This window comes from Anthonomus grandis, chromosome 6 (assembly GCF_022605725.1).
Source record: "Anthonomus grandis grandis chromosome 6, icAntGran1.3, whole genome shotgun sequence".
NCBI classification, from domain to species: Eukaryota; Metazoa; Arthropoda; class Insecta; order Coleoptera; family Curculionidae; genus Anthonomus; species Anthonomus grandis.
The window spans coordinates 4,220,274-4,247,755 of record NC_065551.1 but is presented as its reverse complement, the minus strand read 5'-3'; the positions used below and the strand labels follow the sequence as shown (position 1 = coordinate 4,247,755).

At 30.8% G+C, this 27,482-nt stretch overlaps 3 protein-coding genes across 11 annotated transcripts in view; 2 read left to right on the top strand and 1 right to left on the bottom strand.

The window, feature by feature from the left end:
- The window catches only part of LOC126737850 (zinc finger CCHC domain-containing protein 10-like), a 621,641-nt gene that overhangs the window by 190,795 nt on the left and 403,364 nt on the right, over nucleotides 1–27,482 (top strand). The gene's annotated exons all lie outside the window — the stretch shown is intronic.
- Nucleotides 177–27,140, bottom strand: LOC126737856 (uncharacterized). 9 transcript variants are annotated; one of them, XR_007661139.1, is made up of 4 exons: nucleotides 26,980–27,140; nucleotides 22,216–24,019; nucleotides 513–6,614; nucleotides 177–455 (listed from the first exon to the last, which is right to left on the bottom strand). XR_007661139.1 is itself a non-coding variant. In XM_050442928.1 (3 exons), the coding sequence occupies exons 1-3, from the start codon at nucleotides 27,074–27,076 to the stop codon at nucleotides 10,695–10,697; spliced, it is 537 nt and encodes a 178-aa protein (XP_050298885.1). In that variant the 5' UTR covers nucleotides 27,077–27,129; the 3' UTR covers nucleotides 10,604–10,694. The 9 variants fall into 9 exon arrangements, 3 of the variants coding, with proteins under 3 accessions (XP_050298885.1, XP_050298886.1, XP_050298887.1); XR_007661142.1 differs by lacking the exon at nucleotides 22,216–24,019 and adding an exon at nucleotides 7,371–8,543 and having other exon boundaries at nucleotides 513–7,302; nucleotides 26,980–27,135; XR_007661140.1 differs by lacking the exon at nucleotides 22,216–24,019 and having other exon boundaries at nucleotides 513–8,543; nucleotides 26,980–27,135.
- Nucleotides 20,716–21,392, top strand: LOC126737858 (uncharacterized). The gene is made up of 2 exons (XM_050442931.1): nucleotides 20,716–20,861; nucleotides 20,967–21,392. The coding sequence occupies exons 1-2, from the start codon at nucleotides 20,770–20,772 to the stop codon at nucleotides 21,376–21,378; spliced, it is 504 nt and encodes a 167-aa protein (XP_050298888.1). The 5' UTR covers nucleotides 20,716–20,769; the 3' UTR covers nucleotides 21,379–21,392.

Below are 27,482 nucleotides of genomic sequence, written 5' to 3'. Positions count from 1 at the left end.
TAAGTTATTTAGGTTTATATTACTTGGTATATTTGTTAGGTTTGATGAAAATGTAATGTTTGGCAAAGCGCTTACTTGTATTTAAATTGATAAGATATTATGTGCTTTCCTCTTATTGGATTGCTTAGTCTATCTGTAGGAGAGCCTTGTACTTAAATATGTATTAAAATAGATAGTTAGTTTACAAACAGTTATTTTATAATAGTATTGTAAATAATTACATATATAATTTATTTGTATGATGTAAAAAAATAAATTATACTACTCCAGATGATCCGAAACCGAAATTATGTGGTCGTTTAGTTTTTCCAAGGTTGTCACTTCGTGTCCTGGAAAATACATTCTCTCACATATTAGTTGGGCTATTCGGTCACGGCCAGCAGCTTTAATGTAAAAATCCCTATCGAAATGGTTCAAGAGAATTTCACCAGTATAGTCTTGATCTATAACACCAACTGAAACAATAAAAAATATATAACATTTAAAAATCAATTCATACAATTATGTATTACCATCAACATCAATGCCATGATGTAAAAGTCAATCCAGATCATGGAGTTTTTCTTCCATATGATCCTTTAGGAAGCTGAAACCTCAGGCCTGTACGTACTTTTACATGTTCTCTTTTTGGAACAATAGCATTGTTTGAGCTTTTTAGATCATATACAGCAGTCAATAAACTTCCCTTTGTGGGAACATGTGCATGAGGCACCATTTTTACAAATCGAATGAGATTGTGACATATAAGTGTTTCAAAAACATTTAAACAGAAATATTTTTAAATTCATACAATTAAATTATATATCCCCAAAGTAACGTATCGGTCGATGCAAAATTTATATTTCTTTTGTCGTCATTATGTGAAAGCGCAATCTTCCTTTGGCTTATTGTAAACAGTTCATGTTTTTTAGATCGAATTAGATATTCCTTTGCATATATTTGATTGTGACCAAACAAGCAGTTAAAATAATGTTCGAAAGTGATAGTATTTAATAAAGCTTTAGTAATACCTAACATATTTTTTTAGTTCCCTGTTATGTATTTTAAAAGCGTTCATTTTCGACTTTAAACCAACAAATTCACTTATCGTTAATCTCATCTTTCATTACCCCTAATATTTTGTTACCAGCCAATGGTGTATCATAAACATTATTTAGAGTATACTCAGAAGTGTCAAATTTGTGAATATCTTCTTTTATATGTTTAAACATATCATCCACTTAAAAATGAGTTAGGGAATCAGTGTTGGTATACAGTAATTTTGCAGCATCATTACATTTTGATTTTATATAATTATAATGAAAATCATATAAAATCGTTTTAGAAATTTCTATAATAATAAAACCTATATAAATGGGCTTATTAAATTTAATATTTACACGAGACAATTCTATAATTACCAAGTTTTCATCGAAAATTGTCAAACTATAAAAGTTTGGTTTTGAAATTAAATTTGTTGCTCCAAACCTACCATCCCTTGATATTACTAATTTTACAACTTTTTGTTTTCTAATATTTTCCATAGTCTTTCCAAATACCGCATTATTAATATAAAAAAGTTTTTTTCAAAATCATTCTTGCTTAATTTCTTCAATTCAGTATTATGGGTGATTTTAACCAAGGAGATTGTCTTAAAGCTAATACCTTATGAATTTTTACTAATTTTATACTCAATTGCATTGCCTGTTTTAAATATCTGTATTGTATAATATAGTTTCTTTTACTATAAACGATTGTTAGTAACTTCGGTTGCTTGGTGGTTACTGGAAGAGGTGGAACTGCCTTCTGTCCATAAATCTTTATGAAGATTATGTACATTTTAAGAATAATCTAAATCTACTGCAAGAATATATTCTATATCAGAATCAGAATCATCAGGTGTGTTGCACTGTGAAATTTCCCCTTTCTATCATCATTAATTTGTCTATATCTGTAAATAATTCTAAAGAAACCTGAGGGATTAAAAGGCATGCATCACATGCTAATACAGGTGCAGTATATGGCCTTAAGCATTCTAAACCATAAGTTTTAAAAGCTAAAACAGACTTTTCTGAAATTCTCGAATACATCAGCTAATAATAATACATACAGTTTTTAAATAAATTTTCATGTATTGACGAAAATTTTTAATTTATTCCAAACATTAGTAGCATGTGTAGAATCATTTTACGAAATACCCTTTTTTTAAATTTTAATGTAAAATTGTTCAATAGGTGGTAGTTGTTGATCATATTTGTATGCTCCATAAAGGATCTAGTTTTGTCTCTGACAAACCAACAGTTACCATAATTCTTTTTTTTTCTTCCTTTTTTCCCTTGTCCCATGAATCCCTTTCTTTGTTTATTCTAATGTTAATTTACATCTCCTTTAATTTTGATATATACATGATGTTACTATAGTAATTTAAGTTTTCCTTATTTCTTTATTTTTCTTTCTTTTTGTTATTTAATTTATAGTAATTTAATTCTTGTTTACACTTTCAAAACATTAATTGTAGATTTTCCTGTAACTGGGCTTTGCCTGTTGGAAATAAACTGCTAAATAAATAAATTGTGTCCCTCATTTATCATTTGATAGAAAGATAATACTTGAGTCCAAATCGTGATTTTGACATGAATTTCCCTGCAAATGTTGCTGCTAGGCATGTTCTGAGTTCCGTAGGAGTTTCAGCTGCCTCTGATAGAAGTGCCCTTCGGCATCCTAAGGCCGTTCTTAGTGCTTGATACTGCGTTTTGTCTATTTTGTTCCAGTTTGCCTTTGATGTCTTATATATGCAAATTGTTCCATATTCGAAGTGACTTCTGTCAATTGCCTTTTATACTGTTAGCAGTATTTTTGGGTCTGCTCCCCAACATACTCTGATGATACTGAATTAAAAAATCTGCACATTTGATATACGGGATCCTGAAACCTAATGTTAGTTCTGGCGCGATCTAAAGCAAAAGTGATATTTGCTCTAGAAGCAAATCGTGGTACATGAAATAGAATATTGTTCAAGAGAGGAGGAGAATTTATTTGATTATTGACCAACTTCCATAAGAATGTTACAAAATGAATTGTTCTCCTCATGGCCAGAGATTGCAGATTAAATCTACCTCATGTCATATACCCTATCACCATGTCACTACCTTAAATCATCAGATCATGATCATGTCCCCTAACAGGATATATTCCATCCTCACGAAACATAAGAAACTTTAAAACCCTTCTCTGAACACTCTCAATGTAGCCAACATGGCATTCATAGAAAGGACACCACACCATGGAACCGTATTCCAGTCTTGATCTAACAAAGGAAAAGTACAATAGTTTTATTGAGTTTGAGTTGTTAAAGAGTCGGCTATTTCAAATGACAAAACCCAGAAGTTTCAACGAGGAGGTCACTGTCTGTTCAATATGTGGCACAAATGTGAGCCTATCGTCGAATACAACCCCTAGATCTTTAATAGAAGTACTTCTTTAGAGGATTTGATTGTCTATATTGTAGTTACTCTGTAAGAACAAGCAGTCCAAGATACTATTGATACACCAGAATATTTTCAGATCATCAGCATAAGCTAGTCTAAAGTAGGAAATCAATTCTATAAGATCATTAATATAAAAGATAAAAAGAAGTGGACCGAGATTGGATCCCTGTGGGACTCCAGAAGTTGAAACAAAGGTATTAGATCTGCAACCTTCAACCTCAACAAACTGTAGACGGTCAATAAGGTATGACGAAAGCAACGAAATTAGTAAAATAGTTTCAAACGTTTTGGAAAAATTTCAAAGTATGGAGATAGGTCGGTAGTTGTCGATTCTGTTTATATCGCCTTTTTTGTGAATTGGTATTACTTTAGCACATTTTCAGACACCTGGAAATTTGCTAGTTTTCCAAATAAGGTTAAAAATATGACATAAAGGCTGACAAAGGACAAACATGCATTCTTTAGCCACAAAACTTGGAACACCATCTGGACCGGCTGTCAACTTATTTTTTAGCCTCCGACTAGCAGCAATAATTTCCTCAGTGGTAATTGATGGAAGAATGTCAATGAGGTCTAAGGAATTAGAAGGAGGATAGGTTTCTGCGAGGTTGATTGGATCTTTATAGACATTTTGAAAAAGTTTGGCAAAAGCTGGCACAATATTTTTTGTGCCTTGAAAAGAATTACCATTCGCATCGCACATGATAGACGGAAGTGAAGAGTGACCTTTCTTAGCTCTAACAAAAGACCAAAACGATGAGGGATCAGTGACAATGTTCTCCTCGGCTTTAGTCACAAATGAGTTATAGGCCTCACAAGCTTGAGATTTTACTGTCTGACGAAGCCTGCTGTATCTGGAAAAATTAAATTCAGTTGGAGAGGATCTTTAATCACGATATGCTTTTTCCTTCCTAAAGATATTAGAAATAATTTGTTTTGAAAACCATAATGGAAATCGCCGTCGTCTTCGTTGTTTTAAAGGTGCTGAAGCAGCAAAAGCTGAATCAAGTCTTTTTGTAAAGTTCCTTGCAAGCGCTGTCAACGTCAGAAGACTGCAAGACAGACAACCAGTCTGCATCAAGCAACAAATTATACATGTGTGGAAAGTCTGCTTTTCTGAAGTTAAACTGCTGTAAATTATTTGAACTTATAGAAGGATTATATTTATGAGGGGAAGCCGATTTAAAAGAAATTGTCAAAGCAGGATGATGCAAATCTTCGTCAATAAGTGGTGATATACTTTTGATGACACTGACGTCGAAATTTAAAAAAACCAAGTCAAGAAGCCTGTTATTAACATTTGAAATATTGTAAACTGCTTAAGACTAAGGATCTCGCATAGGTTGGTCAAAAGCTTGCACTTGATACTGCTAGCTTCGGTTGTCTGATAAGACGGAACATTAAAATCTCCAACAATCATAACGCGTTTTGTGTGGACCAGATCCAGTGACATTATTGTTTCACACAAGGTCTTAAAGTCTCTCTGGTTGTGCAAGGAGGGACATAGATTACAAATTAATAAAATACAAAATAACCATGTGAGCTTACAACCTAAAATATCTATAAGTGGTGTGGAGTTAAAGATGTCTTCCAAGTTAACCCTCTCTAGGTGGATGTTGTGAGAAGCTGCATCCAAGCAGCCACCACTACGAGTAGCGGCCACTCTATCCAGCTGTCTGTCAGATCTGAGCACTCTAAATGTTTCTGGACACAATTCAGAGTTGAGAATATCTGGTTGAAGCCACGTTTCGGTGAAGGCAATGATGTCAAAGTCGCACACGGAGATCCCTGTATAAAGCTTATCATCAGTCTTGGTGCGGAGGCCACGTACAATTTAATAATAAAGACGTAGGTGGTGTGAAGTGCTGGAAGGATTTAGTTTTTGTGGCGATGACAGGCCTGCCATTGTCAAACTTGATGTGCAGATTTGTTTCTACATTGGATCGCCGATGCTCAAGTACGTCCTTGACCTTTTGCAGATCACTCCTCTGACTAGGAGTGAGATCAGCCTCAACATAAACCGCCTTAGCAGAGCTAAACCTCCTGCGGTTCTTTAGTACATTGGTTACATCAGAATTGTTTGATAGAACTATCTTGAGACATTTACGACCTTTACTATTTGGTCTGCCCAACTTAATCACTTCTGAGACATGCACTTGCTTGCCAGTAACTGAGTTTAGAAGATTAGATATTTGGGTAATTTCTGAAGTCTGTGGTAAGATTTCCATATTAAACAGCATGATATTATTCATTCTCCTCTGTCGATCCGCGACCTCTTGCATTAAATCATTGCTGTCGTTGACCTGGGATTGAGTAGTACTAGGTGTTATATTATTGACTTGCTGTTGGTTATTGTGCAGATCACTCACTTTATCAATAACCTCACTAAATTGGGTGGTCATGTTGGCTTCTAATGAGCTAAGTTTTCCCTCCAAAGATTCAATATGCCTCTGAAGAACCGGGATGAGCTTTAAACCCTTAAGGTAGAGAGTACAAAAATATTTTAAACTACGTTTATTCTTCAATTCTATAACTCTGATCTCCGAACTAGTCAGATCTGAACATTCATAATAAAATTGTTGCCTACAGCCATCACAGTCGTTCACATTTGCAACACTTCGCCATATTTCTAGAAGCTGTATGGTGTGCAAACAGATTATGTTGGTTAGTGTGTTATGATATAAGCCAGGCCAAGGGAGAAGAAGAAGAAGAAGAAGAAGAAGAAGAACAGAACTCTACCACTCCCAGACATCTGTCCTAGCCGTCAAATGTGTCAGTTCGGTCTGTCATCCGGAATTTGGCGGGAAAAATGTGATGAAGAAACTGCTGTTTATTTTGTGTTATGAGGTTAATTAGAATGAGTTTTCAGAGAACTTTGGTGTGTGTACCAAGAAGAATAACCGAGAAAGGCAATCCAGACTTACTTGGGTTTTAAAGTCCAAGGTAACACTTTACTTTTGCACCAAATTGAACAGGTAAACAAACAGATGTAAACATAACCTTAAAACTTTTCCAACACCAGCCATAATACAAGGGGCGGACCAAATACTGCAATATTACAATTACATCTATAGGGACTCCAAACTACCATGTCACAAGTTCCCCTACCATACACAAACAAAAAGGTAAGAATACCTAAAGACCAACCTAAGCAAAGAGGGCCAAAACGAAAAAGAATTCATGCAAATTTTAAACAAAAATTATCCAGAATGTACAAGAATATACACTGACGCATCTGCGAACCCAAATAACTATGCCTATGGAATTTGCATATACTGCGGCAAAATATGCAAAGAAAACTATAGTCATCAGAGAAGCAATAAGACTTTTCTCCCCACAGGAAACCTAGTTACTTATAATAACAGACTCACTGAGTGCGCTAGAAAATATAACAAATATAGGAATTAGAAAAGATGCAGATTACATAACACTAAGCACGCAACAAGAACTAAGTATTGAAAACAGGGACATCATGTTAATATGGAATAAAAGGAAATGATATGCGCGTGTTTCTTTCACTGTTCTTTCTATTTAACTATATTATATAATATACATAAATTAAATTAAAACGAATACAAATCCTAGTCAGCCTTTCTTTGGAAATAAATTTTTGGTTTTCCAATTTAAAACCCTGAACATAATATAAGAAAATCCATATTTTTCTATTTAGTGTAAAAATTTGCAAAAAAAACACTTTTGCAAATTTATTTTGGCCTATATCTAAATTAAAGTGTATGTAGGGAAATCTTTCCGAGTTTAAAAACACTCCTATGGATCTTAAATTAATATCATTAAATTGACTCATATCTGCACAAACCTTATCAGTTTACCAAATCTAAAACCAATTTCAATGTCTATGTTTTTATCAATAAGTTATACTAAAAAGAAATTCTTGTGACATACCTTCAGAAATGTGTGGTACCATCCATGATATTTTATTAAGAGTGATCTTTAGAGTTTCATTCGCTTCTGTAGTTGTATATAACAGCATTATTATCAGTATTTTTTCGTGCTAAAATTAATTCTTGTTTTGAAATTGTTTATTGAGTAGATTAAAAAAAAGCGGTTATTGCATTAACAACTATTGATTTTGTAGAATTATTAGTGCTGGCGGGATACCAACCAGCGTTTTGCATTTTCTTCAACTCATTATTATATGATTAATACCCTTTTAATGTTGATGTAATACCTACATCTTGCACGGAATCAATTGTTACACCATTTAACTGGTATCTCATTTCCTTAAAAAAAAATGCCACCCCGTGCTTTTCAAAAAAAGCATTTATAAATGATGCTTTTTTTGAAATGGTACCATCTATTTTAGTTAGTTTTCCTTCTATATAGAGTGAACTTTCTCCAGGTAAAGTATACTTTTCAACTTTATTAACAGGAATAAATATTTCATAGTTATATTACCCAATTTTGTTGGTAGATAGGGTTCATATGAATGGCTTTCATAATGTGTTATACAATCATCCATTAAAAGCTTCATAATTGTTGACAGTTTTTATGCTGCTAGTTGTTGTTTATTAAAGAACAAACAAATAAGTGAATTAAGAATTTTTTTATTGTTTGTTGGTTTAAAGTCGAAAAATACATATCAAAGAAGTAAAAAAAGAGAAGGATATTACTAATATAAAAGAATCTAGAAACCAAAAAGAAAGAGTAGTATTTAGAATATATTTTGTAAAAGATATAGATTTTTCTTTATTGACTGGTAGTAATGTTACTTGACCAGGTATTTCTGTAGCTAATTTTTTATTATAAAATGCTCGTCGTAGCCTCACATATTGTGAAATATACAAGGAATCCTATGATTTATGTGAACTTCCCCTATAAGCCATTTACTGATGATAATCTTATAATCATCCGACCTAACAAGTAGTTATCTTACCACGTTTCTGAGACATATGCCATCCACATCTGAAGAAGTTGATGACACATGCTATCCACATCTGAAGAAGTGGATGGTACTTGTTCTTGAGCTGTGCTGTAGAGGTCATGCAGATCTGAAGAAGACACATGTCGTCGACAGAAGTGTCCTTTAGGTGTAGCCGAAGAAGTGATGATGCAACGCTGAAGAAGTAGTAAGAAGAAGAAGTTATGACTAATTGCCAAAGAAGTAATTATCTAAAGAACTCATCAGCGTGTCTCATCAATTTCTTCAGATGGATGGCGTTCCGTAGCCGAAGAAGTTATGACTCAACGCCGAAGAAGTAATTAACATAGGGTGTGGTCGGTGAGGGTGCCTGAGGTAACATATCGCCTAACTTAATATGAAAACTCTTTGTGGCAAAGCGACTTTTTTTACTATTTGGGCATATTTCTGTTAATTGCTTAGGTTAAAAAAACCAATTTTGGTCTACCGCGCACTTACCAAAACGTCCGTACCGTTTTAGTATAATATTACAAAGTTTAAACATATTTTACCGTCGAGTGCGAACAAAGCGGTAGTACCCTTATATAGACCTTAATTTAGATATCAAACAAAACAAATTTGCAACTCTCTATGAAATGTATTCACAATTTCAATCCACCTATTATTCAAAGACCGATGAACCGATGTTTAATCCCGAACAGTTTAAAACCATAGCACCAATCTCTTATATAAATTGTATTCATCAAAAAGAAATGCTTCAGTCATAGATAGTGATTTAGACAAAGATACTTCAGCTTACTGTTTGGTGATATACGATCGCGTATTTACCTATAACCCTCTTACAAGAATAGTGAGGCAAATATAATTATTTAAAAAAAAATAATTTTTTAATAGTGGATGTTCAAGGTTTTAAACTTGAAAACCAAAAGTTTCTTCCTAAAGAATTGGCTGTCTATGATGGAGAAAAAATAAGCCATTTTGTGTTTAAGCCACCATTTGCATTGGATCAATTATCAAATGAAATTATTAAAGAAGCCAAATGGGCAATGATAAATCAACACTGCATTCCTTGGTACGAAGGATATACCCTAGTTTATGAATTTTCTGAAATATTGAAAAATCTTACAGATAAAGAAAATATACATAGGATATATGTAAAAGGAAAAGATGTATGCAAATATGTAGAAAAGTATTCACTGAAACCTGTTATCGAAATTAAAGAGGATGTGGAGGAGAAGGAAAAAGAAATGGAGATGGAAAAAAATGAACCTCTATGCTTTTATCACTCTCGATCACAATGTTTTTGTGCATTTGTTAATGTATATTCTTTATATAACAAACTAAAGCCTATGTGTTATTAAAAATAGATTTTATGATTTAAATAATGCATGTTGTATAATTTCTAACTTTAGTTTGTTAAAAGTTATAGTGAAAGATACACGCACGTTTACAGACGTATAATATGTATTTTTTAGACGTTCAAGGATTTCAATATAAAAAAAGTCCATTTCTTTGTAAGGAGATTGCTATAATTGATATGGAAAATGGTGACGTTTTTCATCATTTTGTTAAATTTCCATTTCACTGGTTTCAACGGTTTGATGATAATGCCAGTTTTGAAGGGAAACAAATTGATTGGATAACAAGAAATCTACATGGATTGCCTTGGGACTTTACTGACGTCAACTATTTACCCTTGGAAGGTCTTTATGCATTTTTAAAAGACACTATTAAACCAAATAGGACAGTGTATGTTAAAGGTTTAACAAAAAAAATGTGGTTAAGTAGTATAATTCCAAATAATATTATAGACTTGTTAGAGTTGGGTTGTTTAAATTTAAATTGTCTTATTAGTCAAAGTGGTTGTAAATACCACTGCAAAAAACATATTTATAATAATTTAAGGTGCGCCAAGGAAAATGTTTATATTTTAAGGGATTGGTATATGAATAAAATTAATTAAATTTCAATTATATACTTGTTTTATTTATTAATTTTAAATGTAAAATTAAAAACGTTTTTAAATTTGATGTTTTTAATCATTTGCTGTTTAAAATAATAGTTAATATAGGTACACTTGTTTTATTACTAATCAAATAAGTACATAAGAAAATTTTTGTTTTTTTATTTGGTTTTATGTCAAGCCATTTTAAAAAAATAAAACAATGAATTTAATATCTTGATATTGGATATCTTTACTAGTTAGATTAATACAAATTTATTTTTAGAAACTCAACCATTTAAAATAAAAAACTGATTTTAAAATATATTTTATTTATATTCATTTAAGTCAAATACAGAGTATTTTTGCGTCTCAAACTCAACTGCAACTTCATCAGGTATTTCAATTAATTGGGATGGTCCAGCTGTAGTAGTAGAGTCTCGGAATCTTCGATTTTCCAAAATTCTATTTTTTTTTTATTCGGTTCCTCTTTATCTCTATTGTCCGTTAAAGCGTGATGTTCATCCTCTTCCAGTTCAATAGCTTGGTAAAAGTTTACCTCTGTAAACTCCCGCATAGCCTTAAGGAACAGTTGTAGCTCCTCTTCATCACTAGCTGCCACCCGTAAATATTTTCCGGGTAAGCCCTTCACTTTTTGTGCAACTGTTTCGTTGCGGGGCGAGTAAGAGAGGTAGAGGTGAACTCTACCCTGTACTATTTTAATATCCTTCTTTCCAAATCTATGAAAAAAAAAATCAAAATTTTTATTTACAAAAATAAAAATATTAATTTTCAATAATAATAATGGTTAAACATTTTTGAAATTTTAAATTAAAAAAATACTTACTTGAACAAATTTTTTAACATCACCACTAATAGTTTATTTGATAACTTTTTTCGATCAACAGATTCGAAAATGAAGGTTGATTCTACGTTCATTGTAGTAGTTAGTTGATGAAGTTGATTAGTTGATAAGATTAACTTTATCTATAAAACGATGGTGCTTTTATACTAGAAAATTTGTCTAAGCGAGTAATTGGTAATTATTCTAATAAGGTTTTACATGTTAAACAATATTTATGCATCTTAAAGATTATAAAAAATTGGAATTTGTAATTATTGCAGATTTATTTATTTTTGCAAAATGAACTGAAAAATTATCTATTATAATTATGGTATATTATTTATATAAAATTTAAATATTACAAAGTAGAAAACGATCTAAGCAATTATCTAGATAAACAACATTTAGCAACATGATGCAATTATTATAATAGGTGTGTAATAAAATAATACCCGTCTTGTTAAATGCGAAAAAAATGTAAATGGAATACATGATATTAGTATATTTATACGAGACATAGGAAAATATCTGATTCAATTTAATTCTACAACGTAAACTTATAAGACTTATTCTCATCATAATGTCTACTACAAAAGAAATTAGCGAGTTGAGTGAAAAAATGTTGTTAAAAATTGGCGAACTTGATAAGCTTATAAAAAATAAAAATGATTATTGCATGTGGATAAAATTTTTAAATAAAAATATTTTAATTTTAAAAAAATATTTAAGAAGTCAGGTAAAAATAGATAGAAAATCTATGATTAAATTAAAATCAAATTTAAGTATTTTTAAAAATTATCGAGAACAATTTAAATACAAAAAGAATAATAATAAAAAGGGGAAACAATTAGTTTGGATTGAATTGGAATCATGTTTTAATAGTCGTAGAAGAACTGGAGCAATTGTTAACTTTAATATTAAGGACCCGCTGATATTTTTCAAAAAAGCTCTTAGATCATTTTTATGTCAAGTAAGAAAGGAACTCAAAAAATTTTTGTTAAAAATAAATGTTATATTTTTATGTAATTTTATTAAACCTCAAACTGGTGAAATTGAATTAAAACATTTTACCACCAAAAATCAAATAATTGATCATAACACCGATTTGAGAAAATTTTAAAATGATTACATAAAAACTAATATTTTAACAAAGTTAGAGGAGTTTCAAGAGAGAGATTCCGGTTGGGCACTGTATGAAATTTTACAATTAAAAATTAAGTTTAATAATTATACCCCTATAAATATTGGCTATTCTACTTACATTACGGTGCCGAAATATATTCAAAATACTAAGGGAGTTTTTAATATTAAAAATAATGATAAATACTGTTTTCTCTGGTGTATTGTGGCCGCTCTTAATCCCTGTAATACAAATCAAAATCCATGTAGAACATCTTCATATCCTCATTTTAGTGAAATTTTAAAATATGACAATATTAGTTTTCCAATTAGAATAAAAGATATCGATGGCTTATTTGTAATAGGACGTAACCCACAAATTTTTAAAAATCCCCTCTTTGTAACGGTTTACATAGTAACCTTTACTATTGTTGTATACTATTTTGTAATTTGATGTAACGCACGCGAAATATTTTTAGTTGCAATAACGCGTAAACCACAGTTCTCTTATGCAGCTTCCACGCCGCTCTATACCACCAAAGTAAATTGAGTTTTAAGGTGTTATTTTTGTTATTTATAGTTTAAAAACACTATTACTAACGATATAGAAGTGAAATAAACCTAAATCTCTCATAAAATAATCTACAGGTAAGTTATTTAAACCATTTTGCGGATACGTCCTATTGCATGAAAAGTTTATAGTGTAATTTTTTGAGATACGTCTTATTATATTATCTTTAAAATTTGGCTGTATAATTAAACTGCCATTAAATCTGAGAGGACGTAATAATAGGTCCCTTTAAACTTTGTTTCATATTTTTATAGTAAAAGTGCGTATTCAAAAGTTGTTGTTTTATCAAAGTTAACCGAAATTAGATTTCGTTTCAGCAATTATTATACATTGCGACCAAGTTACTGATGGTAATTCTCGACTAAAAGATGAGCGCATAGGGAAGCTAAGACGAGTAGACATAATTCCAGTGGCACGTTTAGGTTTTTGTACTAATACTTTACAAACACACGCTACTAGAATTACTTCTACTCGCCTCAGTATCCCTATGCGCTTACCTGTTTGTCGACAATTAGTGTAATTTTGATTTTAGTAATTTTATCACAAAGAGAGATTTAACAAAAATTACACTGTAAATTGCATTTTTTTAGCCCCCAGTCAACGGTGCGATATTTCTATGGGGCTACATGAAAGTAATTAACAGTGCTCTTTATATCTAGAAAAATGTCAACCAGAAGTCAGAACATTCTTAAATTGGCAATAGAACAAAAGCAAAAAGATAATGCACAAACTTCTTGTGTTAACCGAATCTCTTGTGAAATCTTGGATAATGTAGAAAACCAAGAAAACGTACCTCCTACTGAAATTGATATAGAGGAGATAGTGGATACAGGTCTCATTTTTGAGAATGTACAATTCGATGTGATTGTTAACCTACAATGTGGTTCCTTGGATGTTTCCAGTAAAAATCCTGACACAATTTATTCAAATGTAGATATTCCCAGCGAAAGTTATAATATTTCACCTTTTAACGACCTCAATACAGACCTGCAATGTTTTGATAATAGAAATATTATTGATGCCGATATAAATTACATTTTTAATCCACTAAATACTACAGAAGAAAAATGTTTAAATACAATGTCTTAAATGTTGGGGAATGTCTGTCTACAGAATATTTTTTGAGAGATCAGCCCGAAGAGAATGTAGAGTCACCATTATCTGATAGTGATGATCCAGACTACAACATGACATTATCTGATGAAAGCAGTGAAGATGAAATGGATGATGAACAAGCCATTAATGCCCCCTCACGGAATGCTAGTGAAATAACTCACCACAGCCATGAAGAAAATAATTCAAAAGAAATAGTTTCAATAAACAGATCAAAAAGACCACGACCGCAAAATTGGAAAAGAGAGAAGAATAAAATTAAAAGAATGAAAGGTGAGAGTTATTTAGGATACAATAGAACCAAAGATGGAAGAGTAAGCCATAATGTACAGCGACCTTCGAGAGAGGCAATACTTTGTAACACCGATTACTGTTTAAGAAACAAATGATACTGTAGCAAGATCTCTATTGAAGACTCACAAAATATTTTTTTTAAATTTTGGAGTTTATCCTGGGCCAAGAAAAAAGTGTATGTCTGCTCTTTAGTTGATATAAAACCAAAAAAACGATGTTACACTGCTGGTCCCTCTAGAAGATCTGGCACATATATTTACCAATTAAAAGTAAGGAATGAAACACTACAAGTATGCAAACGAATGTTTTTGGGTACCTTATGACTGAAAGAAAAAAAATGGTACATAGTTGGTTGAAAAAAAGCAGTTTGGGAATAGTAGAAAAGGGGGCGTGTGCCGATTTAAATCCTGACGCAAATGCCGAAGCAAATCCTGAACTAAATAAAAGAATGAATCACCTGAAGACGTTTTTAAATAAATTGCCAAAACAACCATCTCATTATTGTAGAAAAGACAGTTCTAAAGTTTACTTGGAGCAAACATTTCAAACAGAAGCTCAACTTTACAAAATGTACCAGGATCATTGTCTGGAAAACAATGTAGAACCGAATACACTTTATCCTTTTTATCGCGTTTTCGAAGAAAGGAACCTGTCAATTTTCCGTCCGAAGAAAGACGAATGCAATGTGTGTTATGGGTATAAAATCAAGTAAATATCCGAAAATGATTACAACATACATTTTGCAAAAAAGACCAGAGCTATTTATAGGTGTGAAAAAGAGAAAAATAAGGAGGAAGCAATCCAGAAGCAGATTTACACATTTACTATGGATACACAAGTGGTAAAATTATGTCCATTTTTAAACGTGGGCGCTTTTTATTATAAAACAAAACTTCAAATTCATAATTTTACCGTTTATAACTTAGAGTCTCATAGTTGTGTAAATTATCTATGGAATGAAACTGAGGGTGACTTAAGTGCTATCTATTTTCGCCACTTGCATTATAAAACATTTGAAAAAAAATTGTTTGACTGATAAAAAACCTATAATTTTATTTTCTGACAGCTGTTGCTATCAGAACCGCAACGCTATATTGTCAAATGCATTACTGCATTTTTCAATTGAACATAATGTTATTATTGAACAGAAATATTTAGAAAAGGGTCACACGCAAATAGAGTGTGACTCTGTCCACGCTCTTATCGAAAAAAAAATAAAACATCGTATAATACAACTCCCAAGTGAATACATTTCTGTTATTCGCGACGCTCGAACAAAACCGAAACGTTTTGATGTATGTTATCTAACTCATGATCAGTTTTTAAACTTTGATATAAAATCTTCTTTTATCTATAATTCTATTAGGCCGGGAAGAAGCGCCAAGGACCCAACAGTTACAGATCTAAGAGCGTTAAAGTACACATCAGAAGGAAAAATATTCTATAAAACTAATTTTGATGATAAATACACTGAGTTACCACAGAGATCAAAACAAAGTAATATTAAAGCAGGTTCATTCCAAAGATTATTCCAAGACAGACTAAAGATAAAACATTCCAAGTGGTTGCATTTACAGCAATTGAAAACGCATCTTACATCTGATACTCATTCTTTCTTCGATTCTCTATAATGTGGATACCAATTGAAATGTTTTCTTAATCAGTGATTTTTTGTCTTTAGATTTTTTCACCTTTGTTTTTATTTTTTTCTTGCTTAACAAGTTTTTGTGTATTTATTCAAAAACTAAATCTATAGATAGTTTCTGTTGTAAAATGTTAGAGTTGAGGTGTTTTTTAGATTTCTGATTTTGTTCTTATTTTATTTTTTTTACTTGGATGTTTGTAATAGAGATGTTTGTTAATTTAAAATGATAATATATTTGTCGTAAGCCATAAAAAAATGAGGCGTTCTCGTTTTTATTGAAACAAACATGATGTATCACAAAATAATCAATTTGGCGTAAGCCACATTCCGCATTTTTATAGTGACAAATATGGCGTATCACACAAAAATATTTAACAAAATAAAAAAATCATCATTAGTAATAATTGTGAATAGCAAAATGCCAATAAGAATATGCTTATAACAAAAATTTCCATATTATTTTTACTTATTGATCATAAAACGTTTTTTGCGTTTCCTGAAAATTTTACTTCTTGGGGTTACGTCCTATTACAAATAAGCCATCGATATAAGTAAATTTGAGAAAATGAATAATATCGGAGTGAATGTATTTACTCTGGAAAAAAAAGTTGTACCTTGTTGTATTGTGTTTTATTCATTACAGAACTTTAAAACAAGCTTTATCTCTTGGTTTACAACTTATTAAAGTTTATAAAATGTTAAAATTTAAACAATCACCTTGGCTAAACACTTATATTGATTTAAATACAAATTTAAGAAAACAAAGCCAAAATGAATTTGAAAAAACTTTTTTAAGTTAATGAATAATGCAGTTTTCGGAAAAACTATGGAAAACGTGAGGAAATACAAAGATGTTAAAGTAGTAACTACTTGACTCGGTCGATATGGAGCAAAAAATTACATTTCAAAACCTAATTTCCATAGTTTAACCATTTTTGATGATGATATGGTTATAATTGAAATGTCAAGGTTAAATATTAAATTTAATAAACCTATATATGCAGGTTTTAGTATTTTAGAAATTTCTAAACTTTTTTTATATGATTTTCATTATAATTATATTAAACCTAAATTTAATACAGACGCCAAACTATTATATACTGACACTGATTCTTTAATTTATCATTTTCACGTGGAAGATATCTATGAATTTATTAGAAATGCTATAGACAGATTTGACACTTCTGATTATCCTGTAGACAACATTTATAATATTCCTTTAGTTAATAAGAAAGTATTAGGATTAATGAAAGATAAGAATAATGGTAAAATTATGAGTGAATTTGTAGGTCTTAAATCAAAAATGTATGCATTAAAACTGTTTGATTCAGATAAAGTTGTTAAAAAGGCTAAAGGTATTACTAATACTTCAATGAAAACAATAACATTTGACGACTATTATAACTGTTTATTTTATAAAGACACATTTTATACACAAGAACATTTAATTCGAAGTAAAAAACATGAGGTCTACACAATAAACCAGAGAAAAGTTGCTCTTACTCCATACGATGATAAAAGAATTATTAATTATATATATACCGATACACTACCTTGGGGTTATAATCAATACATTTATTTTATCCATTTTCAATAAAAAATTTGTATACATTTAATATAATTTAATATATTTGTATACATTTAATATAAATATAAGCCGATCAAGAAGTAAGTCCAATTTTAAAATATACAAAAATCACACCTCACGCATATACACCCGAAAAGGGTAGTAAACTAGCTTCTGGATATGATTTAAAAAGTAATCATGACACAATAATACCAGCTAGAGGAAAAGCTCTAATATCAACTGGACTTAAATTTGAGCTACCGAAAAACTGCTATGGCAGGATTGCTCCAAGGTCTGATTTAGCTGTAAACCACTTTATTGATGTAGGCGGTAAGTTTTATTTTTACAAAATTATATTGTAATAATGAAAATTTTTTTTTAGCTGGCGTTATCGATGAGGACTATCGAGGTGAAATTAAGGTTCTACTGTTCAAGCACTCGGATGAGGATTTTCACGTTAGAACTGGCGACAGGATAGCTCAAATAATATGTGAAAGGATGTGAAAAGATTCTATCCAGAGCTTCAAGAAGTCAACAACATGTCCAGCACAGAACGTGGAGAAAAAGGATTCGGGTCCACAGAAAAAAAATATGTAAAGCAAATAAAGTGATTTGTTTTAATTTTTAAGAAATGGTTTTTATAAAAGTAAATAAAATTGTTGTTATTATTATTTTATTTAAAATTATAGATATAACATAAAAATATATTTTTTATTTTTTATTTCTACAACAATGTGTTTTATCAAACGTATTCATCAATAAATAAGTCTGTACCTATTAGTAGTATTACTATTCACATATAAATTAGTAATTAAGATTTTAGCAAGGTCGTCTCGGTTGCCGATACCGCTTTGTTCGCACTCGACGGTAAAATATGTTTAAACTTTGTAATATTATACTAAAACGGTATGGACGTTTTGGTAGGTGCGCGATAGACCAAAATTGGTTTTTTTAACCTTAGCAATTCACGGAACTATGCGCAAAATAGTAAATTATTTTTTTTTGTTAATAAATAATGTCTAATTAACAATGCTTATTATTCATTTTTTTTATCATTATTAAAAAAAAAGTGAAAAAATTAAAAGTCTAAAAATCAAGTGGCGCGATAATTTTGTCCAGGAGTTTATATTTTTCTTTATTGACTGATAGTAATGTTACTTGATCAGGTATCTCTGTAGCTAATTTTTTTATTATGACATATTGTTAAAAATATACAAGGAATTAGGTATATGATCTATTTTATAATTCAGATTACAAGAATTATGTGAACTTATCCTATATTTTCCCGATCTCTAACCTAGTAATCATCATCAGTAAATGGCTTTAAACAAATTTTACAATTAGATGATTTATAAAATAATTGATTTTCTAAATCAGTAAAGGTAAAATGTAATCTAATATGTAATCACTTAGGCATCACTCTCAACTGCATTATGAAATGGACCACACACATAAGGTTTGTTCTCACAGCAGTAAGAAACAAATTTTCGACAAATAAACGTGCGCAATAGAGTAAAATGCGTTCGCACATAAACTTCTGATTGCTTTCAAATCAAAAGTTTGATGTTCTTACACAATAAATTTCTGATCGTCATCTGATAGTCAGACTTGTTTTCGGATTTATTTCCATCAAAGTGTCAGAGAATTTTGTGTAGCCCACGAACTTAAAAATATACCTGGACTGCTAATGCATATGGCCGCGATACCCAAAAATGACCACTGCATGGTGGCCGCCATTTTTATAGTGGTTGTGTCCTTTTGATGTTGGTCACTCTGAAAATGTTTTGTGTTGCCAACAAAAAATATATTAAATAACGGTAATGAAGTTGACATTTGACGTGTGAGTATAGCGGATTGCCTAGTTTTTGACGATTTGTAAACGACGCTAGGGTATATCGTCTGGAACAGGCGATGTATCTTTCTCCTTATTTAATACGTGAATAATGTATCACCATCTTTATTTAAAGGTATTTGGTTCAGTTTCTCAAAACCGAATTATTGTGAATTGTCCGTCTGCGTTGTTTATAATAGAATAATATATTGAGTTGTTGACAGAATAATAGATTTTTTCTATATAAACCCTTTATAATTACAAACCCTCATAAAATCATCTATATTTTGATTCTTATATATGGTTGTACCTATTAATGTGGATGTGGAAACACTGTACATGGAAGGAAAGTAAAACTTAAAAAAGTAATAGTAAAAATAGAAAGAAAATAAGTGTTTTTAACTGAATTTGTTAAGTAAATACAAGCAAAAAGTTAAATGAATATCAGGATTTTCATGGTATTAGGATTTATAAGATTCAAGATTATCAGAATGATAAAACAAATATTTTAAAGTGCACGCATCTATTCTAAGTTGATTGAAACTTTGTCTCATTTTAGGTGAGGATTACTTTCTTTCATAAATTTTAATGAAATTCTTAAAGAAGGACCAGAAAAATCACAGATCTAACTCAACTATCTTAAATTCTTACCAATATGTAACTTTCTATTTTGTATTTTTGTAAACATAACCTCTCAAAAACTTTAGATGTTTTGTTTCCCTACAGTTGGCACAATTAAAATTTGTCAGAGTGACCAACATCGAAAGGACACAATCACGCACAATGGCGGCCCCCTAGTAGTGGTCATTTACTTTTCATTGAATTGGCAGTCCATGTATAGTTATAAGTTCGTGGTGTAGCCATTTAACGCCGATCTTCTGAGTATGAACATAACCTCTAAATTGTTGTTTGTGTTTTGTCGTTTTATATAATTTCTGATATTCGTTTTGAAATTGCATTTTAAATTGTTGGAATAGTCTTAAACTACACATTACACAATTTTAATGTATTAATACTATACACCTATTTTTAAAGCTGTACTATAAACTTGTTTTTGTTTATGCTTTATTTATTTTCCCATTTCTTGCTGACATAAAAAGTTGAGGTTATTTTTTTGCTTTTTTTTTAAATTGGACTCCACTCAAGCCGTGTTTGATGTTCGCACAGGCGGTTTCAAAACGATCAGAAGTTGTAATATTTGACGCATGCGCATCAAGAATGGTTTGGAAACAGTTTAAAACTTGTTAGAAATTTGCAGTGAAAACAAACCTATAGACAACTGCATAGCCAAAGGACAAAGAGTATGTTGGGGAGCAGACCCAAAAATACTGCTTACAGTATAAAAGGCAATTGACAGAAGTCACTTCGAATATGAAACAATCTGCATATATAAGAAATCAAAGGCAAACTAGAACAAAATAAAGTAAACCAATAATAAAAAGTACCATCGTTTTATACATAAAGTTAATCTTATCAACTCATCAACTAACTACTACAATGAATGTAGAATCAACCTTCATTTTCGAATCTGTTGATCGAAAAAAGCTATCCAATAAACTATTAGTGGTGATGTTAAAAAATTTGTTCAAGTAAGTATTTTTTTAATTAAAATTTTAAAAATGTTTAGCCATTATTATTATTAAAAGTTAATATTTTTATTTTTGTAAATAAAAATTTTGATTTTTTTTTCATAGATTTGGAAAGAAGGATATTAAAATAGTACAGGGTAGAGTTCACCTCTACCTCTCTTACTCGCCCCGCAACGAAACAGTTGCACAAAAAGTGAAGGGCTTACCCGTAAAATATTTACGGGTGGCAGCTAGTGATAAAGAGGAGCTACAACTGTTCCTCAAGGCTATGCGGGAGTTTACAGAGGTAAACTTTTACCAAGCTGTGGAACTGGAAGAGGATGAACGTCACGCTTTAACGGAAGGTAGAGATAAAGAGGAACCGAATAAAAAAAAAATTAAAATTTTGGAAAACCGAACATTCCGAGACTCTACTACTACAGCTGGACCATCCCAATTAATTGAAATACCTGATGAAGATGCAGATGAGTTTGAGACGCAAAAATACTCTGTATTTGACTTAAATGAATATAAATAAAATATATTTTAAAATCAGTTATTTATTTTAAATGGTTGAGTTTCGTAACGTATTCATCAATAAATAAGTCTGTACCTATTAGTAGTATAACTATTCACATATAAATTAGTAATTAACATTTTAGCAAGGTCTTCTCGGTTGCCGATACCGCTTTGTTCGCACTCGACGGTAAAATATGTTTAAACTTTGTAATATTATACTAAAACGGTACCGACGTTTTGGTAGGTGCGCGGTAGACCAAAATTGGTTTTTTTAACCTTAGCAATTAACAGAAATATGCGCAAATAGTAAAAAAAGTGGCCTTGCCACAAAGAGTTTTCATATTAAGTTAGGTGATATGTTACCTCAGGCACCCTCACCGACCACACCCTATGTTAATTACTTCTTCGGCGTTGTGTCATAACTTCTTCGGCTACGGAACGCCATCCATCTGAAGAAATTGATGAGACACGCTGATGAGTTCTTTAGATAATTACTTCTTTGGCAATTAGTCATAACTTCTTCTTCTTACTACTTCTTCAGCGTTGCATCATCACTTCTTGGGCTACACCTAAAGGACACTTCTGTCGACTTCTGTCGACTCTTCTTCAGATCTGCATGACCTCTACAGCACAGCTCAAGAACAAGTACCATCCACTTCTTCAGATGTGGATGGCATGTGTCACAGAAACGTGGTAAGATAACTACTATTGGACAAGGCAACCAACACCAGCCATAATAGAAGGGGTGGACCAAATACTGCAATCTTACAATTACATCTGTAGGGACTCCAAACTACCATGTCACAAGTTCCCCTACAATATACAAACAAAAAGGATAGAATACCTAAAGACCAACCTAAGCAAAGAGGGCCAAAACGAAAAAGAATTCATGTAAATTTTAAACAAAAATTATGCAGAACATACAAGAATATACACTGACGCATCTGTGAACCCAAATAACTATGCCTATGGATATTGCATACTGCGGCAAAATATGCAAAGGAAACTATAGTCATCAGAGAAGCAATAAGGCTTTTTTCTACACAGGAAACCTAATTACTTATAATAACAGACTCACGAGTGCGCTAGAAAATATAACAAATATAGGAATCACAAAAGATGCAGATTACATAACACTAAGCACGCAACAAGAACTAAGTATTGAAAACAGGGACATCAAGTTAATATGGAATAAAAGGAAATGAGACAGCAGACAAACTTATAGCAGAAGGAAGACAGAATAATATCATAGAACAATGGAGAAAATGGATGGTCATATACGATAACTGAAAACAGGAAAAAGGTGGCAGCTACGCACAAGTACACAACAGAAGAAAACATGGTTTAAAGTCTCACTACACTCTTAAAGATGAGAACAGTGCACTGCACCATTTCAGAACAATTATAAAATACTAATGTTAATATCAAAGAAGAGCCAAACTGTATTTGAGGGCAAAAAGAAACACTAAATAATCTCATCTTTAACTGTACCTTCAGAGAAAATCACTGCAAGGAAAACTACTTGCAAGCCACACAAGAACTATTAGGACCAGTAGACATCAAGAACATTCTAACAAAACTAGCTTCAATGACCATGCACAAAATCATAGAATACGTTATGAAAAGAAAACATCAACTTTTAAGAAAAGAAAAAAAACAGAAAAAGCTGGAAAAGACCTCTAAAGTACCTCTAAAGTACGTCTTTCATAAGAAACCAGAATATGGGGGGCCATCTGCAAAGACGCGGATTTAACAAGAAAGAAGAAGAAAACCAGTTAATGGTATCATGGTATTATCAGGTAAAATGTACAATATACATACATAATACAATATATATACATAATACAATATATATATATATATATACAATATATACAATATATATATTGTATATATATATAAAGTTCTTTTCTTTGAAGTCCCCCCCCATTTATTTTTTGAACGGGTCAAAAAAAATTTTTGAAACTTGGCATAAGTAAATTGGTCTATAGATACTATTTTTCACTGTAAACTAGGTAGTTGTAAATTCCAAGATGGCGGCTGGGCGACATCTGAGACACGAGATAAGTAAATTCAAATTCGATTTGAGGACGAATAGTTGGTGGCTGCAATGGTTGTGGCAGATGTGAATCATCATCAGCAGCAAGCAGTGAAAAAGAGAAAGATTAATATTTTGGAGAACAAAATTATATTGCCGTTCACATCTTGGTCATCATCATCGACAACATTTCAGGAGATTTGGGATGTTGATGTTGATGATTCAGCGTCTTGTGATCAGATTTATTTACATAAAATATAATAGAGACTTTTTTGTAATAAATAGACATTTTATATTATTATAGATGTTATAATTGTATATGTGTTTTTCAGAGTGGTATTTACGACCACTTTGACTAATAAGGCAACTTAAATTAAAACAACCTAGATCTAATTATTGTGTAATATTATTATTTGGAATTATACTACTTAGCCACATTTTTTTTGACAAACCTTAACCAAACCTAACACACACTGCTTTATTCGGCTTAATTATATTTTTAATAAACGAATGAAGACCTTCGAAGGGTAGGTAGTTTGCATCAGTGAAGTCCCATGGTAGTCCATGTAGATTTCTCGTTATCCAATCCATTTGTTTTCCTTCCAATGTGGCATAGGATGAACTATTGTCAATAGATTGAAATCAATGAAATGGTAATGGAAATTTGATAAAATTATGAAAAATATCTTCATTTTCTAAATTAGTTAAATAATCCATTTTTTATATTGAAAGTCTTGAACATTAAAAATATACACGCTGCTAGTTGTTACCATGGAAAACATGTGTGCGTGTGTTTCTTTCACTGTTCTTTCTATTCAACTATATTATATAATATATATAAATTAAAACGAGCACAAATACAAATCCTAGTCAGCCTTTCTTTGGGAATAAATTTTTGGTTTTCCAATGAACATAATATAAGAAAATCCATATTTTTCTATTTAGTGTAAAAATTACACTTGTTTAACTATTTTTGTAAGAGGATTATAAGTTAAGATATGATCAGAAATCACTAAACAGTAGGGGGAGGTATCTTTTTCTAGATTTTTATTTACCTCAAACTCAATTCGCATAACAACCGGACCTGACTGTATCATTTCTTTTTGATACATACAATTTATATAGAAAATGGGCGCTTTGGTTTTAAATTCTACGGAGGTAAACATCGATTCATCAATCTTTGAATAATACACAGACTATGGCATTGTGAATACATTTCATAAAGAGTTGCAAATTTATTTGGGCCTATATCTAAATTAAAGTGTATGTAGGGAAATCTTTCCGAGTTTAAAAACACTCTTATGGATCTTAAATTAATATCATTAAATTGATGATTCTCATATCTAGCAGATACCTGGTCAGTTTACCAAATCTAAAGCCAATTTCAATATCTACATTTTTATCAATAAGTTGTATTCAAAAAAAATTCTTGTGACATGCCTTCAGAAATGTGTGGTACCATCCATGATATTTTATTAATAGTGATTTTTAGAGTTTCATTCGCTTCTGTAGTTGTAACAGCATTATTATCAGTATTATCTCGTGCTAAAATTAATTGTTGCTTTAAAATTGTTTATTGAGTACATTAAAAAAAAAGCGGTTATTGCATTAACAACTATTGACTTTGTAGAATTATTAGTGCTGGCGGGATACCAACCAGCGTTTTGTATTTTATTCAACTCATTATTGCATGATTAATACCCTTTTAATGTTGATGTAATACCTACATCTCGCACGGAATCAATTGTTACATCATTTAACTGGTATCTCATTTCCTTAAATAAAAATGCCACCCCGTACTTTATAAATTATGCTTTTTTGAAATGGTACTATAAGTAAAAAATAAGAGAAGGATATTACTAATATAAAAGAATCTAGAAACCAAAAAGAAAGAGTAGTATTTAGAATATATTTTGTAAAAGATATAGGTTTTTCTATATTGACTGGTAGTAATGTTACTTGACCAGGTATTTCTGTAGCTAATTTTTTATTATAAAATGCTCGTCGTAGCCTCACATATCGTAAAATATACATGGAATCCTATGATTTATGCTAACTTCCCCTATAAGCCATTTACTGATGATAATCTCATCATCCGACCGAACAATTGCCTACAAAACCAGCTGATACAATCTGGGCATGTATAGTATGCAAGGAGTATGTTTTTCACACTTCACAACGGATCCTCAAAATTCTCCAATATACTTTCAACGTCGGCACAAATGGAATTTATTTTTGAAACGTGTAAATGATATTTTTTTCCATTTTCTTATAACAATGTTATTGGTTTTATTATTTATTTTTTTACAAGTAAACATAAATGTTCATTCAATGTTTCACGTGAATAAAAACGATTTAAAGATCTACCGCAATAAAATCATACATAACACTTAACATTGAATTGAGGCAATTATGCAAGAATGATTTCGAAATTAATAAATAATGCGGTATTTAGAAAAACTATGGAAAATGTTAGAAAATATAAAGATGTAAAATTAGTAGTGTTATTTTGGATTTATTATTTATTTTTTTACAAGTAAATATATGTTGATTCAATGTTTCACGTAAATAAAAACGACTTAAACATCTATCGCAATAAAACTTCCGATTTCTAGGATCACTGCCTTCTTTTGTCAACAATACATTTAATTATTTTTAACTAAGGCAAAATAGAAACTAGATCTAAAATTATAAATATTTTCTGATATACTAATTAAAGGTTTACTTTAGTTAAATATTCAAAATTACTTAAACAACAAATTGAAACAATTTCTTTTTTTTCTATAGGAAAGACATTTGCAGAAATATTATTCATCTTCTCAAATTTGGAAATATTTTTTAATTTTATTGGGAAATCATAATTTAAAATACCTTGAAAATCGAGATAGGATGAAGTTCTACTAACATTTTGATTTGAATGACATGGGTAAAGTGCTGCTACAATACACCAAAAAAAACAATATGGATCTTTGTTTTGAATATTAATAACCCCTTTTGTATTTTGAATACGTTTGTTTAATGTAGTATAAGTAGACACACCTACATTAATTGGTGTGTAATTATTCAAGTTTACTTTTAGGTGTAAAATTTCATACAGAGCCCACCCAGAATCCATTTCTTGAAACTCCTCTAGTTTTGTTAAAATATTATTTTTAACATGGTCGTTATACCACTGCTTTAAATCAGTGTTTTGGCCAATAATCCTATTTTTTGTAATAAAGTGTTTCCAGTCAGTTTTTATAAACTTAGGTAAAAAAATAACATTTACTTTCAAAAGCGATTTTTTCAACTCATTTCTAATTTTACAACTAAAAGATCTAAATGCTTTATTTAAAAAAGCTAGGGGATCTTTAATATTCAAATTTCTTATAGCTCCGGTTCTTAAGCGACTCTTAAAACATGACTCTACATCAACCCATACTAAATTTCTATTTTTGTTTTTTCGCAAATTTTTTTTGTTTCGAAAATGTTTTAAAAGGCTTAAATTAGTTTCAATTTTTTTTCTAATATTAGTCTTAGATGCATTATTTTTATGAAATTTAAAAGAAAAAATATTTCCATTTAAAAAATTTATCCACTTACAAAAATCATTCTCAATCTGGACTAGCTTACTAACTTTATCTATTTTTTCAATAATTTTGTCACTCAATTCGTTAATTTCTGCACACTTATTCGCCATTATAATTCTGCTGCGATAAATTACTTGTTACGTGCTATACGAAACTATGATTACTGCTTTACTGTAAAACACTCCTTTATATATAAAGTGGTACACTCCTAGGTGTGTTATAACCATTCTAGTAATAATTTACATGAACGAAAGTGGGTCAATCTCATAAAATGTTATAGCGCATGTCATTTCTTTAGCCATTAAGTAGTTTTACGCATTTACATTCTTTGATATTTTTTTTGTTGCGATGCGATGACTTCAATCCCTGCTACTCAATTATTTAAAAACAATGATTTAGCAAAATGAACTATACGTTATAATAACAATAATATGTCTTTATTAAAAAAAAGCAATATTAATCTTACAATATTACTTAATACTACATTGCCAAAGAAGGCGAATATTAGCTTAAAGC

What these genes read in the sequence shown, in the direction of transcription:
- LOC126737858 (XM_050442931.1), top strand. Translation starts at nt 20,770, where the DNA reads ATGAATGTAGAATCAACCTTCATTTTCGAATCTGTTGATCGAAAAAAG. An exon ending in ATGTTAAAAAATTTGTTCAA is followed by an intron (nt 20,862 to 20,966) that starts GTAAGTATTTTT and finishes TTTTTTTCATAG; the next exon opens with ATTTGGAAAGAAGGATATTA.
- LOC126737856 (XM_050442928.1), bottom strand. Translation starts at nt 27,076, where the DNA reads ATGGCGAATAAGTGTGCAGAAATTAACGAATTGAGTGACAAAATTATT. An exon ending in TTATTGAAAAAATAGATAAA is followed by an intron (nt 11,276 to 27,013) that starts GTTAGTAAGCTA and finishes ATCGTTTTATAG; the next exon opens with ATAAAGTTAATCTTATCAAC. An exon ending in ATGTTAAAAAATTTGTTCAA is followed by an intron (nt 11,029 to 11,135) that starts GTAAGTATTTTT and finishes TTTTTTTCATAG; the next exon opens with ATTTGGAAAGAAGGATATTA.